We start from the raw sequence: 19,531 nt of genomic DNA, 5'->3' as shown, positions 1-19,531 counted from the left end.
AAGAAAAAACTAATTGCACAGGTAGGGGGAAAATCGTGAGACGAATCTTTTTAGCCTAATTAGTTAATAATTAGCCATAAGTGTTACAGTAACCCGTATATGCTAATGACGGATTAATTAGGCTCAAAAGATTCGTCTCGCGGATTCCGTGCGAGTTATGAAATTATTTTTTTCATTCGTGTCTGAAAACGTCTTCCGACATTTAGTTAAACATTCGATGTGGCACTCAACAATTTTCTTTTCGCGAATTAAAGGGTCCGAAATGTCAGCGTGTCTTAAGTTGTGTGCAGTGACTTCCACTTCCTGTACGTAACTTTCCATATGCCATCTCTCGACGTTGCACAAAGACTTTTCGAGACATGGCGCTGAAGCCATCCATTTTCGAGAAAAACAGTATATACTCTAGAAAAACTCAATCTAATATTTTGATTGGACACAATCTTAGTCTAACAAATATAAATAAACAGCCTATTCAGATTATTTATAGTAGATTTATATCCAATTAAAATACTAAATTCGATTCGTTGTATTAGATTATATCCAATCAAAATATTAGATTGATTTTATTTATTTTTTTTTTCGGAGGGAGTACTAGTCTACGGCGTCGTCAAGACGTCAACAACCTCGATTTCTCGAAGAAAAACGGCAGTGGACGAGCCGCGTACGCCGTCGACCAAACCGTCGTCTATGAAAATTACAAGTACTAGTACATCCACGCACGCAGGGCGGTCTTGCGACACCACCGATTGTTCGGCTTGCACTGACACCACCGGAGGCTGAGAGCCCGCCAACGGCGAAGGAGAGTTGCACCGGCGCGTCGCTGATGCTGGGAGAGGCCGCCTCACCGTGGAGCCTGGCCGGCGCGGGCGCGGCCGTGGCGCTGCTGTGGCTGTGCGCCTGGACGCTGCAGTGGGCGTGGTGGACGCCGCGGCGGCTGGAGCGGGCCCTGCGGGCGCAGGGCCTCCGGGGCACCAGGTACCGCCTCTTCATCGGCGACGTGGCCGAGAACGGCCGGCTCAACAGAGAGGCCGCGTCAAGGCCGCTGCCGCTCGGCTCGCACGACGTCGTCCCGCGCGTCATGCCCTTCTTCTGCAACGTCCTGAAAGAGCACGGTAACACACCACTGCCAGCTGATCACCATGTTCCCCATGGCTTTTGTGATGTCAAAAACGCCGCGCGCTTCTGGTATTGAACCAGCGACTAGCATCGCTCGTCGCCTCGTCGCAATTCGTTCTTCTCGGGGAGGGATTGTCCCGGATATGAAGGGTCAAACGGTAGTTCCGTTTGTGCATTATTAACAGGTGGCTTACGTGTCAGATTTAAGGTCATGTTCTTTTTAAATTATTCAGTGGATTATTGTGGCAGATTATCTAATTCCTCCGTTTCATTCTAACATTTCTCACATTCATATTGATATTAATGAATCTAAATAGATATATATGTCTAGATTCATTAATATCAACATGAATGTGGAAAATGTTAGAATGACTTACATTGTGAAACGGAGGGAGTACTTGATATAGAGATAAATCGAATATTTAGATTCAAAATAAGTGGTCTAAGCGATGCAGAATAAGAAAAAAAAATTTAGAAAACATATTTTCGAAGAGTTGAGCAAATAATATGTTCTAACCAAAATTTTTTGACATGATAGCAAACCTGACAACACTCACATATTTCATTCTACTGAATTTTGGCACTATCAAATTTTGATAAATTTTGGTATTGCCAAATTTTGAAAGGGTTAATTTTAGTATTAAAGTGGATAGACCCTTCAAATATCCTGTGTTATTCACCTTAGTAGGATACGTAGAATATATTGTCTCCCTTCTCATCAGACTCTTTAGCTCAATTGCAGGGAAACTGTCGTTCGTTTGGACTGGCCCAAAGCCATTCGTGATTATCAGAGACCCTGACTTAGCGAGGGAGATTTTGTCCAACAAGTCTGGCAATTTCGCCAAGCAAACGACCGCGGGTATTGCTAAGTTCGTAGTTGGCGGAGTTGTAACGTATGAAGGTGAGAAATGGGCAAAACATCGGAGAATTCTCAACCCTGCCTTCCACCAGGAGAAAATAAAGGTAGCTGTTCCATATGAGAGCCAATCTGCTGAAAATTTTGTTACTTGTTGATTTGATTTGTCGCGAGCAATATTTGGAGATGTTGCACAACATGTGTGGGATGGTGCAATAGCGCAATGTACAAGTACTCGCAACCTTTTCAAATACTGCTCACAACAAATCAAAATCAAGGACTGCAGCACATTTTTCACATTTTCAACTCTTAGCACAGCATATTTCCACATGATAGGTCCGTGTAGTAATATTGTTTTCCGCTGCTTTTATTTTCTAACTTTATATAGTGTAGAATTCATACTATTTTTCGTGGGATATGCCCTCCCTAAAATCTGAATTGATTAACAGTTATCTTTTGCTCACAGCGGATGCTGCCAGTGTTTTTAGCATGTTGCACCAAAATGATCACTAGATGGGTGAATTCAATGTCTTCAGAAGGAATATCTGAGTTAGACGTTTGGGATGAATTTCAAAATCTTACTGGAGATGTCATCTCAAGAACGGCATTTGGGAGCAGCTACCAGGAGGGGTGGAGAATTTTTCAGTTACAAGAAGAGCAAGCTAAACGCGTACTTAAAGCTTTTCAGAGAATCTTTATCCCAGGCTACTGGTTGGTACTTTGCTTTTTATACATTTGGAGGGGGAAAATGGACTTCTGGGAGTAAATTTCCAATAATTTGACAAACAGTTGCTATTATTATCTTCTCTATCATTGAAATAAGGAAAAACTTTTGCCTCCCCTCTAATATAGAGTAATTCTTTAGATTAGTACAGACAATTATGAAAGTAGATTGAATTGTTCTTTTACCCTTCATTTTATATCGCAAATGGAAAATATAAGTCCTTTTATTATGAGAACAATATCATTATTTATTAGGCAAGATTAAGAAGGTAAGAAAGATAATTATAAACTAAGTTGTTGGACTATTTGACATAACACACCGTTTTATAAGCTTTCTAGTGCATTGTGAAATGAAAAAAACATATGATACACGAAATACAGAAGCTTAAAGAAAAGTAGTATTCTTTTTTTATATATAGATGAAAGGATTTGCAAGAGAAGTACATAGTTGATTTTTGTTTTCTAAGAGAATGAATGTGTTTGTGGACATACATTTTGATGCAGCATACATATATACAGATGTCAAAACTACTTTTTTTTCATCCTTTTTATATTTCTGTAGGTACTTACCAATCGAAAACAACAGAAGGATCAGGGAAATTGATCAAGAAATCCGCACAATTCTGCGAGGAATAATAGTAAAAAGAGACAAGGCAGTTAGAAATGGTGAAGGTAGCAATGATGATTTGTTGGGATTATTGGTGGAATCGAATATGAGGCAATCAAATGAAAAAGAAGATGTGGGAATGAGTATAGAAGATATGATTGAGGAATGCAAGTTATTTTACGCTGCTGGTTCGGAGACAACATCAATGTTGCTCACTTGGACTTTAATTCTGCTAAGCATGCACCCTGAATGGCAAGAGCAGGCAAGAGAGGAAGTGATGCACCATTTTGGAAGAACCACACCAGATCATGATGGCTTGAGTCGTCTAAAGATTGTAAGTATGACTTCAACATTCTCTGATGTTTTCCAAAATAGCAAAGTAGTTTATATAAACTTCAGTTCATTTTGAGATTTCATTGCCAGAATAATTTTCTACGGCTTCAGAACAAATTGTTCAAAAACATGTCAACCTTTTGTCTATTCCCCATCAAAATTGATTAGTAAATATGCTTATGGAATCTATCTTTTCCACAATCAAGTGAAATACTAGCTAATTCCAGAGATTTGCTCCCTTCATCCTAATTGTAAGGTGTCCATATTTTAAGGAAAGACAACATTTACAACTTTCGACTAGTAATTAAATTAGCAATATATATTTTTAGTTTTATGCATATAACATCATTAGATTTTTATTTGAAAGTATTTATATGATGCTGATTATGTAATTTGTGATATATGTTATGCAAAAAAAAAGAATTAATGGCTAAAGTTCTAATATGTGAAGACCATGTAAGAAACTTACATTTTAGGATAGAGGAAGTATGTTCCAAGGCCCTGTTCTATTCTTCAACTCCAAACTCCAACTTCCTTGTTTTCCATTAGCACTCTTTTCAAACTGTTAAATGGTGCGTCTTTTTTTTTAAAAAAAAATCTATATAAAAGTTGCTTTTAAAAAACAAATAAATTCATTAATTGTAATAATTAATAGTTAATTAACCATGTACTAATGAGATTTCTCGTTTTGTGTGCAACCTACATTTATCTCCAAATGTGAAGGTCTAACGGGGCCTAAATTTAAAATCTTTGTACCATTGTTATGGTGGACAGTGGTGAAGTTGTGGGTACATGACTTTAACTCAAATCATGATGTTTACAAATACGCCTGCACATGTTTAGTTGGTGTAGAGGCTTTAAGTTATACTTTCATCATCTAAAAATGCTCAGAATAATTGTATCAACCGCATTTATCTTTGTTGTATTTTTGCAGGTAACGATGATTCTCCACGAGGTTCTTAGGTTGTACCCACCGGTGGTATTCCTCCAAAGAACAACACACAAGGAAATAGAGCTTGGTGGCATCAAATACCCTGAAGGAGTGAACTTCACATTGCCTGTTCTATCCATTCACCACGATCCTAGCATCTGGGGACAAGATGCAATCAAATTCAACCCGGAAAGGTTCGCCAACGGAGTCTCCAAGGCAACGAAGTTTCAGACCGCGTTCTTTTCGTTTGCATGGGGTCCTCGGATCTGCCTTGGCCAGAGCTTTGCAATTCTGGAAGCCAAGATGGCGCTCGCCACCATCCTCCAGAGCTTCTCCTTCGAGCTCTCGCCGTCATACACCCACGCACCACACACCGTGCTAACTCTCCAACCACAGTACGGTTCTCCAATTAAATTGAAGAAGCTCTAGTGATCTCGGTCGAGGAGAACATAAAGCTACCCCGTACATGCTGAAATCTAAATCTATATGAATAAATTTCATAAAACTACATGTATTTTAATCAAATTATCACAAACTATAGATTTAACACAATATTTATTAGAGAACTACAAATTTAGGGCCAAGTACAAAACTATAGATTTAATACTAGAGTTATCACAAAACTACAGGTTTTATAGTTTAAATCTCTGCCACTAATGTTACGTTAGAGTTATAAATGTTGCAAGTTTTGTACTTAACATGGTGCCAACAATGTAGTTTTGTGATAATTTTATTACTAAATATGTACTCCCTCCATCCTAAAATAAGCGCACCCATGAGTTTTTTGTGTCTAACTTTGATCGCCCGTATTTTTTTTATGATCAGTACTTTTATTGTTATTATATTATAAAACATGAATGGTACTTGTCGACTTTTTTGAGGTCTCGACTATGATATTTACATGGTATGAAGATCGTCGGTACCAGGGTATATACGAGATTGGGGTAGAAGAGATAAATACAAGGATTTTTATGCAGGTTCGAACCCTTTATCTGACAGGCAATAGCCTTACTCCTATTGGCCGAAGCCGGTGTTGCTCTATATTCATTAGAAATACGCAAGTACAATATTTGGGATAACCTATCTAGTTGTCGTCGACTTGGCAGCATAGATAACCAATACGTAGTCGACGACAGTGTAGTCTTACTCCTCGAATACGAACTTATCGAGATCAGAGATGACGCTAGATCCCTGTTGTCGGCCTCTGTTAACACCAGATTGGGTTTGTTTTAGGCTAATCTCTGATATCGATGTTTGGCTTGTCTTGGCTTGTGTTGGTGTCTATTCTCACTTGTGTGTCGATCTGTTGTGCCCTCTCTCCTCCTAGGAGGTCTTGTATTTATACTCATAGATGTCCCCCTGTCCAAATAGAACTAGGGAGACCAATATGGATACAATCCGAGTAGTCATTGTCATTTCCATACAGAACTTTACTCGTCATTCCTTATCCGGAACTCATTCTATATATGAGGTATGACTCCGTATAAAACTATTGGGTATGTGGTATCCATAACCATGACAATACTTTATGCGAGGCTTATGTTTTTCAGTTTTTTTTAAAAAATAAATAAGACGAATGATTAAAACTGGACACGATAACTCATGGCTGCGCTTATTTTGGGACGAAGGGAGTAGTTTGGGATCTTCCATCTAAAATATGTAGTTTTTTTTTGATAAATTTGGTTCTAAATCTATAGTTTTATGATACACCTTCTTAAATTTATAATTTAGTGATAGTTTCGTTAAATTTTAGTATGTAGTTTTATGTTCTTTTTGACATGTGAAATTTCTGTACTTTTAACTGAAATGAAATATACAGAGTTTGGGAGTACATGAGGCCCTGTTTAATTCAGAGTGAAAAGTTTTTAAAAGTTTTTGCGTGTCACATCGGATATACGGACACACATTTAAAGTATTAAATATAGTCTAATAACAAAGCAAATTACAGTTTCTACCGCGAGACGAATTTATTAATTCTAATTAATCCATCATTAACAAATGTTACTATAGCACCACATTGTTAAATCATGACGTAATTAGGCTTAAAAGATTTCTCTCACGATTTACACGTAATATGTGTAATTAATTTTTATATATTTAATACTTCATATATATGTTAAATATTTAATTAAATATTCGATGTGACCGGAGGAAAAGTTTTCGTTTGCAAAGCTATTTTGCCATGGTTGGGACGAGCTCAAAATTCGAACTCCATTTTGTCACATGTTGGCAGCAGCTGAAATAATTACTCCATCCAACAGCCGGGGCAGGTGAGAGTTGAGACCAGCCAGCCAGAAAACTTTGGGCATCGTTCTCTCCTCTGTCATTGCTGGTCGCCTGGTCCAGAAGTCGAGACCGGAAAGAGACATGCGTTGCTTGGACTCGGGCCGTGACAGACGTGACGCTTCCCTCCCCTCTTCCCCGGCCCACCCGCCACCACGCCAGCCAGGGGCAGAGCACACGATGCTGCTGCTGCTCCCACCGTGGAACACGCGCGGTTCCCGAGGCGGAGTAAATGGAAAGCAGCGACGCCCGTAGGCGGACCGGACGGCTAGACGACGCTCCCCGGCGGGCCCCGCCGTCAAATCCGCCGCGGTTTGGGCCCCACCTCCCCCGCCTACCCTCGTCACTCTCCCTCCCACTCCCCTTTTCGTAATTCCTTCCGCGCTTTCCGAGTTTTTTTTTTCCATTCTTTCTGCTCGCATCAGTCTCCTCCGGCTCCCGCTCCACACCCCCGCCGCGCCGCCGCCTGTCGCCGGCGAAGCGCGCCGCCGGAGAAGAGGCAAAGATGGCTGCGGCACCGGCCTTCCAGCCATTCACCATACGGTAAGCGCCTGCGCCGCCGCTTCTTCCTCGCGTCTGCTTTGCTTTTGACGTGTTCGTTGGGTGCCCGCGCGCGCGTGCGTGCGTGCGTGTGGGTGGGTGGGTGGAGTGGACTGGTTTCTGTGAGCGCGCGCGGCTGGAGCTTTAACTGGTGGAGTGAATGGCGCAGGGGGTTCGCGGCGGGGATGCGGGCGGTGGACGCGTCCAAGTGCTGGCCGTTCGGCCGCGGCGGCGGGGATGGGGAGCCGCCTCCGCCGCTCCCGCCGATGGAGCCGCCGAAGCGGTCGCGGTGGTGGGCGCACGAGCTGGCGGCGGAGCGGGCGCGGCAGGAGGCCCGCGCGACCGGTACAGAGGATGCCGGAGGCGGTGTTGCGGGTGGTGGTGGTTCCGGGAAGGGGGCGAAGAGGAAGGGATCTCGTGGGAGAGTCAGAGCCGAGAGGGCCAGGAAATGGCGGCGATCTCTCCAATTTGGCCTCCTTTCGAAGCGGAAGGTATGCCAGTGCCTCTGCTTTTCAGGGTCTGTGTGCTGCTTGCTGCTCAAGTGGTGGGCTTCTAGGGTTTATGAGGGACCTAAGAACATTCGAAATGTATGATCCTTGCATGTTCAAATGTAGAAGTATTTTTGTGCTGGAAGACATGAACACTCACTACAATGCGTCGAACATGACAGTAAATATGTGCCAATTTTTAGCCAGTTCGGCACTAGCCATTTAATCTATTCAAGTTTGTTCATGTCCTGTTGGTGCTACAAGAGGTCTGTTTCTCGCATTTAGGTCATTATTTTCGCTTTGATTGCAAACAGGAATAGCATTCAGCTTGGATGCATCACGAAGACAATTTGTTGACTATTGATATTAACCCTTTTTAAGTTATATGATAAAAAATTAGATGTTCTCAGACAATATGCTATCTGTCAAATGATAATTCACATTTATATCTGCTCAACAAACGTTTCTTAATCTTTTCCTGCATGGGAATGCTTTGATGACGACGTTGAATCATTGAATATGCCCGCCGTATGCTTTTTTTTTATCAAATTGGTTTACAGACACTCATTAGTAACCAGCAACCTATTTGCATGAAGTTCATATTTCTATGCCTAGTTGTCTTACATTCCTTTTCATCATCTCATAGTAAGACATTTTCATTAACAGGAGAAAACATCATCTCGTTTACTTCACTATGTGTTACATAAGCAACTGTTGAGTAAACACAAAGGTTCTACCCTGCGTACACAGAAAGAACCCTCAGCACAGAAGAGTAAACACAAAGGTTCTACCCTGCGTACACAGAAAGAACTCTCAGCACAGAAGAAGTTTCAAAATACACATGATTGCATGTCAACTCATGAAAACAACCTGAATAAGCAGTACATCAGAGGAATGGATCCTTCTACTGGCATGGGCAGCAACCTGGTCAGGAAAGAGGCAGCAAACTCTTCTGTAAATAAACAAAACATAAAGGCCAGTGAACCAACTATCTATCCTCTAAATCCTGGATGTGAATTGGTGAAGAATGTAGCCTACCCTCCTAAGGATGATATTTTTGGAGATCTCCCTCTTTTGGAAAGTTCTAAAGTAATGTTCCATTCCGGAGTTGATGAACTCCCTACTGTTATAGAAGACTCTTTTGTAACAGATCAAAGTGGACCAGAAGCCATATCAGAAAATGTATCATTGAAACTAATACCACCTTCTGACATGTCAGTACAGACATCATCCACCCTCAAAGACTTGGTGAAAAAGGAAGGAACTCCTGCCAAAAAGTCAATATGCATCTTGCGCAATGACGTAAAAAAGAATCTACCCTCCTCTGCTGAGTTTGATGGCCTAAATCATAATGGTATCAACATGGTGAAAACATGTCTCAGTGATACTCAGCTGAAATCTACTGATGTTCCTGCCTTAAGTTCTTATTCTAACAAAGGTTTAAAATCTGGTTCTAGCAACACGGCCCATACTCAACAAGATTGTTTTTCTATGAATACAAACTACTGTCAGGAAATAAGAAAACCCGGTACTAGTATTGCTACAAGTTCAGTCACTGTAAGAACCAGAACAGAAGCAATTGAAAGTGATAGAGATATGGCAGTCAATAGCAAGAAGAGCACCAGTATCTCTTGTGCATTGGTTCCAACGGAGTGCCATATTTCATCTGAAGGCAGTGTTTTGTCCTCAGCAATATCACAAGGTTCTGCCAGTGCAGCAACCAGTGCGGATGGCATGTCTTCCTACAAGAGTATACCTTCCCAGGACAGTATTCCCACTTCCGGTCTCAATGGTACCTTTGCAAGTAATCTGTTCCGTGAAAGTAGGAAATCTGTTGATACATGCACATCATTATCAAAGGAGGACCAGTGTAGTTGGTACTCAAAACTTCACCCAGTTTGCACTCCAGCAAGCATTGGTTCAGCTTTTATGAAGCTACCTGGTCTTGAAAGAATAGAGATCTCAAGCTGCAATATTAAGACAGATGAAAACATGAGTACCAATGGGCGGCCAGCAAATATAGTAAGATGCGAGAAACAGCAGGCGGTGATTGGTGTGCCCAATATTATGCAAGGCCAGAGAAAAACTGATTTCAGTGATTCTCAAGTTCAGGAAAAAGTTTTAAATGGTTATTTACAGCAAGATGTTTATCATCCTTGCCAACCAACAGTGCGTTTGATGGGCAAGACTGTCTCAGTTTGTGAGCGTAGCAAGGAGCACAGGGTGCCAACTATGGGGAAAGGGTGGAGTGACAGTACCATTGTTGAAGACCACCCATCATCAACTTCATGTCATTTTCCACAAAAGAGATTGTTTCCTTGTCAGGATTCTGTGACACCAAGTGTTCATGTCAAGGGATCTCTTGATATATTACAAAGGATTCCCAGTGTTACTCTACCAGAGGCAAGGGCTACTATAGGCAATGTTCAAAACCGAAGGCTGCAACCAATAAATACTGTTTCTTCAAGTGTCAGAGATTGCATTTGGAACTCTGGCAGTCAATCTGTTCGTCAAGCTGAAATAAAAAGGGCAACCACTATCAATGTCAACTCCAGGGCCAGGCATATAAACCTACATCAACCGCCACAGGTGATAAGCACATCCCAGAATCAACACTGTCAGTTAAGCACTCCATCGATCTTACGTGGGAAAGATTGCAGTTTTTTGGGTCCAGCAGTAACTCAATCTTCTTCCTTTCCACAATGGACTCTAAATACGGGCATCCAGGAAAAGTACCAGAAATCCACATTTTCTTATGATGATCCTACCTCTGCTCCTATTTACCAGTCATGCCAGGTACCTGGAGCAAAGCTATCTTCCACATCAATGATATCCTTTCTAGACTATGGTACTGATAATGCTGAGTTTAGTAGATCTCTACCACAAGCGTGCCCTTCTCTTGCTACTAGTTTGCCAATTAATTTTGTTTCGACCGTTAGCCCAACATGTACCGTCAAACCTACTAACACAGGTTGCAGAAAGGGTGTTGTTTTCACCAATCAAAGAAAGAGACCAGCTTACATCAATAATGTTGCACATGAACCTGCAAAGAAACTTATGGCGAACAAACAGGACTTAGTGGCACCAGTGTTTGAAGAGACGAAAAATCGTTCACTTGGCTGGTCACTGGATGATGCAATTGGTCCTCGGATACTTGACTTTGGTAGTAAAGTAGCAGGACATGGCTTGGAAATGTCAACAAACGAAAGCAATTGTGTAAGGGCTAGTTCAGGTCCAGTTCCTGTTCTTGAAACAAGGTCAATGACTGGAAGGCTGGCTACAGCAGCTAGAACCATGTTGAAGCCAGATCAAACTCTTAATGATCATTCCAAGCTGTTATACTCCACATTCTCGGTTGATAACAGTATTAATTCAGCTGTATTATAGTGGAAAGCAAGAAATAAAACAGCCAAGTGTTCTCGTTCCAGTTTCAGTTATGGAGTTTTTGGTATATGAATAGTCGCAAGGATACTGCTAGCGCAAGAGAGTTGTATCAGCTGTTCGACATTTCTACATGTTAGTTTAGCTATTACTGGATTACTTCTATTTTGTAACTTCTCCGGTCAAATTTGGAGAATATTCATTACGATATTAAATATACATATCATGCCATATCTGACACAAGCAAGGTAACACTTGATTTGTAAAAAGTGTGACAAATTGTGTATTTCGGAGGCGTTCTGTCTCGCAGGTTATGTTTTCTTCGGACCATTCTGTGCTGCGGCTTTTGATCCGGGAGGAGCGGAAAGTAAAAGTAGAGTAATCAGTTTGTACAGGGTTTGTTTTGTCTCTTTTTTTTTTCTTTTGTTGGTATCAGTTACTACTACAACATTTGTTTTGTTTTTGAACGTGAGCGGTGTACGATTTGTACCACTGGAGCAATTATCACTACTAGTTGGATACTTAGATCAGTAATGTCAGTGAGACATTGCTGCTGAAAATGGCCGCTTGCTTTGCTTTGAACTCTTTGCTAGTTTACCTTTGAGCTTGCCCGTCTGCCACTCTGCCCGTGTTGTCCTACTTTCAATTGAAAGTGGCTATAGTGAAAGTGTCTCTCTTACTATTAGATTCATCCGTCTTGCCTTCAGCTAATTAGCACGGGTGAGACAAAAGCAGATGCTGGAAAAAGTACTGGCTTCTTCCAGAAAGCCGCGCCATTTCTGAACCGAGCCCACTAAACTTGAGTTCAGATGCCTCTCCTCTGTAGTCTTCTGATTATGGAAACTTTGACAAGGTGCAGATGCACGCAGTTGCTTGAGAACCTCCCAAAATCCAGCCCAGTTTTGTTCTTTCTTTCCTTGGATCAAGAGTAAAGAAGACTTCGCACAGTATCTGCAAGGATGCCTTCCTTCTGCTACTTTAATCCCATATTTAAAATCCACTGCAGAAGTATAAAACCATCTAGCCTATCGCTCGCTATCTACACCTTAGTACAACGGCTCATCGAGGACATCGAGAAAATTCAGAACAAAGCTCTTCACCGATCGCAACAGCGGATCATGGGTGTTCTAGGTGCCCTTGCTAGGCACATGGATGCCCTTGTTGGGTAAGAACATGCTGCAATATCTTCTCATTATGTGCCTTATGTTTTTCTTATAAGAGTTTTCAGACAGCAATTGCTGTTCTGTTCATTCTGCTTTCATGTATGTTACTTCCCATATGAACTTTTAAGTGTTTCTTTCTGAAATTCTTGTCCTTGCTGTTTTTTGTACCCGGCAGGCCAGGAATCATGCTGCTCTACCCTCTGTAAGTGAAGCCATAGCTATTCTTCAGAAACATTTCTTGGCGTGAAAAGAAAGGGAAAAAAGCCAGCACTGTGCTATCAGTTCTAACAGAATTTTTTTTTCTTGAACGATTAGATACGCGTCGATGCGTGCGATAGAGAGCCCTTCTACCCTGGATGATCAGCAATGGCTCACCTACTGGGTCCTCTACTCCCTGATCACCCTCTTTGAGCTCTCATGCTGGAAAGTTCTCCAATGGTATGCAACACATTCACTCATTCCTGCAGAGATCAAAAGCACAACGTGGTCAGGTTACTGAATCTTTTTTTTTTTTTACCTCTGAATCCTTCAGGTTTCCTCTGTGGCCGTACATGAAGCTCCTCTTCTGCTGTTGGCTGGTGCTGCCAATCTTCAACGGCGCGGCCTACATCTACGAGACCCACGTGCGCCGCTACTTCAAGATCGGCCAGTACGTGAGCCCCAACTACAACGAACGGCAGCGGAAGGCGCTCCAGATGATGAGCCTCGACGCGCGCAAGTCCGTCGAACGATTCATCGAGTCGCACGGCCCTGACGCCCTCGACAAGATCATCCGAGCTGTGAGTGATTCTTCAGAGTTCAGACCAGCCGGTTGCTGCATGCATCTGCAGGCTTTGGAATGTCTGTTTCATTTTCTGAATTCTGATGCCATGTCTGGTTTTTTGTGCTTTGCAGGCTGAAGAGGAGGCAAAGAGAGCGTAACGATGGTTAAGATTGTGGTGAACTGAAGGCATTCTTTCCAACGGGGAGAAGTAAATGGAATTGTGTAATGGCTGCCGTGTATTGCAGGCTTGCAGCTCACTTCACCTCGTCTGTACTTGTGTGTGCCGTGTGTCTGAAATGTTCGTTGGCTTGGCAATGGCAAAGATACCTCTCCTACAAAACTGGCAAGATACTTGGATACTTGAGAAAAAGGTTGCCATGCATACAAAGAATGAGGAATACATCTATTCGGTGTACAGTTGTATGAAAAATCTCCGAATCTAAAATATGTCTTGTCTGAACATATTTATCTGTGCTCTCTCCAGCACTGAACACATCTATAAACCGAAGAACCGAATGCCTGTTCTCTCCTCTCTCACCCATCAAGATTCCAGGCACGCAGTAGGTTGAAAACGACTAGGAAGACACCAATCCTTATGACAACAATTATTGCCTACCCGGTACAAACCGAAGTAATATAACCACCTCAAAAAAAGGGGAAAAAAAGAGAGAGTTACACCCTTTAGCTTGTGGGCGCTGGGAATCTTGAGGCTGCGTGCGTATGTATGTATGTATATACTGAGCCGCGAGCAGCTACCGATCCGATCGATCTCAGACGGAGGCGAGCGTGGCGATGTCCATCGGGTAGGCGTCGTTGGGCGACTCGGCGCGGTAGGATCGCCGGCCGACGATGATGTTGGCCGCCTCCGACGGGTGGAACGCGTCCCAGAAGATGTGCTGGTCCCTGTTGCTGCACGGCGCCTCGTACGGCAGGCACGTCACCTGCCCGTTGTTCCTCCCGACGCCGCAGCACCCCGCGGTGGTCTCCGTGAACCCGTACGACGCCGCGTTGGCGAGGATGTCGCTGAAGATGTTGTACGCGTTGATGAAGGTGAAGTGCGCCCCCGGGAGGGTGTTCATCTCGTCGACGAGGCCGACGAGACGCCGGTTGAAGATCTGGATGGCGGAGTCGATGCGGGCCACGCAGGTGGCGCCGTCGGCGCTGTACCGGGCGAGCTCGTTGGGGCTGCACCCGACCTGCCCCACGCCGATCATCACCACCTTCCGCGCGCCGTAGTTGTACAGCACCTGGACGTACCGGCGGTAGTCGGCGATGAGCGAGTCGGCGAACTGCTCGGGAGTGTACTGGCTGCCGGTGTTGTAGAACGCCGGCATGAAGTAGTTGTTGAGGTAGTCGTTGCTGCCCATCCCGACGCTGAAGATGCACTTGCTCAGGCGGTCCGACGCCGTGTCCTGGTCCCCCAGGATGCTGATCAGCGTCTGCACCGCCGTCTGGTAGTTCTGCACCTGCCCGGCGAACGGGATCCGGCCACCCTGCAATCCCAAGCATGCATGAGTGACTTAGTTTAGCTACAACTTCCACCACCTCGTGCCATCTGATGAGTAATACTTGTACTACGTTACCAGCTGCTGGCCGGTCTCGGCACGGATTCCGGCGGCGGCGGAGGCGAAGTTGGCGCCGTTGAGGATCTGATCACCGCTGGTGGCGGCGTACGGCGGGATGAAGTTGTCGAAGCCCAGGAGTTGAGCTGCGGCATTAATTCGCAAAATCAGTCCACAAAATTAGAGAATCATTCGAACATCTACCTAATTAATGCACGTACTAATACACGGAGTAGCTGATTTGAGATCATGCAAAGTTCCGGAAGTACTAGTAATTAATTATGTGCTCTGGCACGTACACGCCATGCAACTTCCACATGTAGGCATACTTTAACGACGACTATCAGACTATGGAATGGATCTTTGTACACCTGGCTCCCATTAAATTCCGTGCAACGATCACCGAACTGTACTGGCATATGCATTGCAAATCGTCTCTGCTGCGTACGTACACGGGCAAGCTTACCACAGCAACAAGCTACCATCTCCCCATTCTCCTAACTAACATCTGCTCAGAATTTTCTATTCCACATCAGCTGATCGATCGCTCGTTCAACGAGCTCAGCACGTGCATCACCATGACGGCCATAAACCCCTGGAGATCAGCTAGCTAAAATCTGCATGACTATACACTTTACACGTAGCTGCCGCTGCAGCAGCAGCAGCAGATAGCACAACGTTGGTGTCTTACCGATGACGTCGACGGTGGTGAGGCCGTTGGTGAACCGGCCGGACGGGCCGCCGGCGAAGTCGATGCCGTAGGGCGGGTAGTTGGCGCGCGCCAGCGAAACGATGTAGTTGTTGTTGCCGTTGTCGACGAGCGAGTCGCCGAAGATGAAGTAGCACGGCACCTGCGGGTCGCACCTCGCCACCATCACCAGCGCCGAGCTCACCGCCGCCGCCATCACCACCGTCACCAACCGCCCCAACTCCATTGCTGCTCTGCTCTAGCTAGCAGCAGCTACACTTGCAGAGCACACAGCCGAGGAAGAAGGGGGAGATATGTGGGCACGATCACTCGAATAACCCTGAGGAGCGCGAGTCACGCAGGAGTTTATATAGGTGCAAGGCAGGGCTACCGGCGGCTAACTTTTGCAGGACCGGGGCGCACAATTGTGCATGCATGCATTGGAGGCTAGCTACCAGTAAACTGTAAGTCCGTACTACTCCAGCTAGTACAAGTGGTAGTGCCATAGCTTGTGATACTCTAGCTTTTTTTTTTTTTGTTCTTGAACCGTGCATTGAATTGCAGTAACGTGCATGCATGGCCGTGTGTCCTCTCGCTTAAAAACCAATTCAACATCACGACACATTCGCGCATGGTGCGGTCATCAAGCAGAAGTTACCTGTACGTCCGTCCGTCGTCGACCAGTGAGATAACGAGTGATCTGCAGTGAAGTTTCGTCGGTGTCACTGGTCTGGCAGCTGTGCGTACCTGGATCTGCAGCTTAATTAACCAGACGGCCGGCCCCGGTGGATCTCACTTCATTTATTCCGGCCGCGCGCCGGCGGCCAACGACGCGAGCGCGCAGTGAAGAAGAGAAGCAGTCTGTTGTCACTGCGATGCGTGTACGCACGAGTCAAATCAGTTACTACTACTGCATGCGTGAGATGCGGTGCGTACTGTGTAGAGTGGCGTACGTGCAGACAGTGGAGTCGCAGTAAACAGTTGTGTGGGTCTCAGTTCATTCGATCAGTACTGCGGTGTTTTTGCGCATGTGGATCTCTCGTTCTCTCTCCCTTGTTGCGACGTGGTCCGACAATCTGTAGATAACTGGAGTACCTATAGGGTGATTCCGTCACTGTGCTTGACAACACTGTTTTTAATGTGGCTAGCAAAAGCGTTTCGTTCCATGAGAAAATTACTACTACTAACAAACAATCAAAGCTCGGTACTTAACAAGGGAAAGCTTCTGGATTAAATAACCCCATCCAATTTCGCCACATGCTAGTATGAAAGTTTCTGGAGCATGTACTTCCAAGTTACTAGTATACAGTAGTGTTGAAAATTTCAAAGCTTTCTCCTACACTGCAATGCCGGGACAACACGATCAATAATCTAACCCCAAGCGCCAAATTTGTCATTGCAGTTATTACTGACACTGGGGTGGGACATCCTTGCTCGTCAGTGCCCGATAACTGCTACCTGTAGCTGCTAAATGCACCTTGGACCAGCTAGATCACCCCGTGAGATAAGGCAGCATTGCAGCTGCCCTTCTCTCCTCTTCTTCCTCCCAAACAAACAGTAATAAAAAAAGGTAATTTGGAAGAAGATGAAGCACGCGGCAGCATGGAGGAGGAGAGCATACATACATTTACATGGAGCTGGGCAGCAGCTCCATTAATGGCGGTTGGAGGAGTGGCCGTGACCGCCTTCAAGTGCCAGCAGCGCCGACGGTACAGTGTACAGCAACCCCCCAAATCATTTTCCCCCCCCAAATAAACCCCCCCCCCCCCCCCCCCCCGGGCTTTGCCTTCGCAAAGCAGCCAGCGTCTCTCCTCTCCTGAGCCGATCGATCGAGCTGGCCTCCATTTCCTCGCCGCTCGAAGCCACTCATGGCGCACATGCGTACCTCCATGCATCAGGGACAGACAGGAGATCTAGCTAAGGTAGCATTCTAGTAGAGACTCAGATGGATGGATAGATAGCGGCCGGGGTCAGCAAGGAGACCTGACCTACCACGGCGGCGCTTTACTCTCACCTGCAGCGACGCGTTTCTCTTCTCTCCTGCTAAACTCATTCGCACGAGCTCTCGTACTACCACAGCGGACGAGCAACGGAGAGACTCTTTCTGGTTACTCCATGTAATATAAGGGATTTTGAAGGGATGTGATATTTTCTAAAACAATGAATCTGGACAAAATCTAGACAGGGTTATTCAGATTGAATATGGACAAAATCTAGACATGTTTGTTCAGATTTATAGTCCTAGCAAGTATCACATCCCTTTAAAATCCCTTATATTATGAGATGGAGGGAGTAATATTAACATGTTAATTGTGTAGGCGGGTGGTGCAATGCAATGCTAGCATGGTCATGGATGTGGATGGAGTAGGAGGGTGGCAGCTAGTGTTAAGACCGGTAGTATCCTGGACCTGCTATTCTCTAGATTTCTGCAGTGTACTCCAGTGTACACATGACACAGCTGAGAGTTTGGACCTGGAGTCGTATGCATGTATGAGTATGATTGATCCCAGCAATTTCCCTCTGCCAGATTAAGGGATCTGGGGACTGGGGGTCATTAGCTTTTAGTTAGCTTGGAAAATGGTAAGTTGTTGTATTTGCAACATTGTGCAAACATGGTTCATAATGTGGCCACTATCTTTAATTAGATCCTAAGCCCGGGCCATTTTTCTCTTTAAAAACGAGGGAACATCCCGGCTCCAGTCCAGCTCCAACAAGAAAAGTCAGAAAACTCTGGATCCAGCGTCTTATTATTCGGCATTTACAAGTCTAGCTCCATTAGCAATTCATAGTGACTCCGCTTGGCCTTTGTTAGTGCACAACTGCACATTATATTCCGCACAGTAGCAAGGCTTCGTTTGATTGGATAGCATGTCTAAAGGGGATCGAATATACTAGCCATAAACACAATGAGTTGGTGAACAACTTAGCCTCCAATATAGGTGAAGATCTGATGTCGACCGACCTGTTCAGGGATGATGACAGACCACGGCAGTCCGATCAAGCCAATTTTAACGCCGGATCAAGCTGCATTAATGAACAAATGCATGAAACATATAACATGGTTAGGTGCTCTTTTGCCTTAATTCCTCCAATCGTATTGCCAATCACCAACATTTATGTACTAGACAGCTTGAAACGCAAGAAGTAGCTACTAATAGTAGCGTAATGAACACTATCAGCATGATGAGCGAAGCAACCGCATAATTGCTGCTCCTGCTTCTTCTTCTTCTTGTTTTTTTTTTTTGCCTCAATGGCCATGTTTGGATCCTCCGGGCTATTAAATAGCCCTTCGGAATCTTACTATTTAGGAGTATTAAACGTAGATTACAGACAAAATCCATTCCATAACCCCTGAGCTATTTTGCGAGACAAATCTAACGAGGTGTATTAATCCATGATTTACTACAGTGATGCTACATTAATCATCCGCTAACCATGGATTAATATACCTCGTTAGATTCGTCTCGCAAAATAGCCTAAGGAGGTTTTGTTAGTAATCTATGTTTAATACTCCTAAATAGCAAGATTCCGAAGGGCTATTTAATAGCCCGGAGGATCCAAACAAAACCAATATACTACTATTAGTTACCTGATGGATATCAAAGTGCTCAGCTGCTTGCTGAAGAAACGTCTGGCCTTGTAGTTTGAAATATCTGCACTCAATCTGAAGCAGTTTTAAATGCATGCATGAAATTTATGGGCTTATGGCAAGCAGCCAGACACCATCCTTCCTAACTTTCACGCAGCAGAAACGCTGAAACGGTCACACTGCATACGCGAATTACAGAATAAACGCTCACATTGCAACAAATAAGTAACCACTTACAGTGCATGAGCCCAGCCAACCACTAATTCCAACTAGCACTGATTCAAGCCTGCTAAGACAAGACATAATAGCATTTTCCAGTGGTTAAACTTTCAATTGAACTCTTTTGCACGCTCAATACGGGGGAGGAAGTTGTTTGTCCCTGCATTGACAGTAAGCAATAAGGATAACTTCACAGCAGGGCCCAGAGAGATAAGCATGGGGTTGGGCCTGAATTTTGTACAAAATCTAGTGTTAACCAATCAGACCAAGCAACAACCCAAGTGGCCAA

General features: G+C 44.3%; 4 protein-coding genes across 4 annotated transcripts; 3 read left to right on the top strand and 1 right to left on the bottom strand.

The window, feature by feature from the left end:
- Positions 1-727: 727 nt before the first annotated feature.
- Positions 728-5,439, top strand: LOC4323921 (cytochrome P450 CYP72A616). Its single transcript, XM_015761246.3, has 5 exons — positions 728-1,112; positions 1,859-2,079; positions 2,439-2,683; positions 3,258-3,636; positions 4,570-5,439. Exons 1-5 carry the CDS (start codon positions 824-826, stop codon positions 4,993-4,995), a joined length of 1,560 nt encoding a protein of 519 aa, XP_015616732.1. The 5' UTR covers positions 728-823; the 3' UTR covers positions 4,996-5,439.
- Positions 5,440-7,254: 1,815 nt separating this feature from the next.
- Positions 7,255-8,107, top strand: LOC9266291 (uncharacterized). The gene is made up of 2 exons (XM_015783651.3): positions 7,255-7,392; positions 7,559-8,107. The coding sequence occupies exons 1-2, from the start codon at positions 7,355-7,357 to the stop codon at positions 7,980-7,982; spliced, it is 462 nt and encodes a 153-aa protein (XP_015639137.1). The 5' UTR covers positions 7,255-7,354; the 3' UTR covers positions 7,983-8,107.
- Positions 8,108-12,274: 4,167 nt separating this feature from the next.
- Positions 12,275-14,089, top strand: LOC107276471 (HVA22-like protein f). Its single transcript, XM_015776353.3, has 5 exons — positions 12,275-12,423; positions 12,597-12,623; positions 12,737-12,859; positions 12,954-13,200; positions 13,316-14,089. The coding sequence occupies exons 1-5, from the start codon at positions 12,377-12,379 to the stop codon at positions 13,340-13,342; spliced, it is 471 nt and encodes a 156-aa protein (XP_015631839.1). The 5' UTR covers positions 12,275-12,376; the 3' UTR covers positions 13,343-14,089.
- Positions 13,545-15,776, bottom strand: LOC9267846 (GDSL esterase/lipase At5g45670). Its single transcript, XM_015776342.3, has 3 exons — positions 15,438-15,776; positions 14,768-14,892; positions 13,545-14,677 (listed from the first exon to the last, which is right to left on the bottom strand). The coding sequence occupies exons 1-3, from the start codon at positions 15,679-15,681 to the stop codon at positions 13,955-13,957; spliced, it is 1,092 nt and encodes a 363-aa protein (XP_015631828.1). The 5' UTR covers positions 15,682-15,776; the 3' UTR covers positions 13,545-13,954.
- Positions 15,777-19,531: the final 3,755 nt, after the last annotated feature.

The sequence above is a fragment of the Oryza sativa genome, chromosome 1, assembly GCF_034140825.1.
Source record: "Oryza sativa Japonica Group chromosome 1, ASM3414082v1".
Lineage (NCBI taxonomy): Eukaryota > Viridiplantae > Streptophyta > Magnoliopsida > Poales > Poaceae > Oryza > Oryza sativa.
This window is presented reverse-complemented; position numbering and strand designations above follow the sequence as displayed.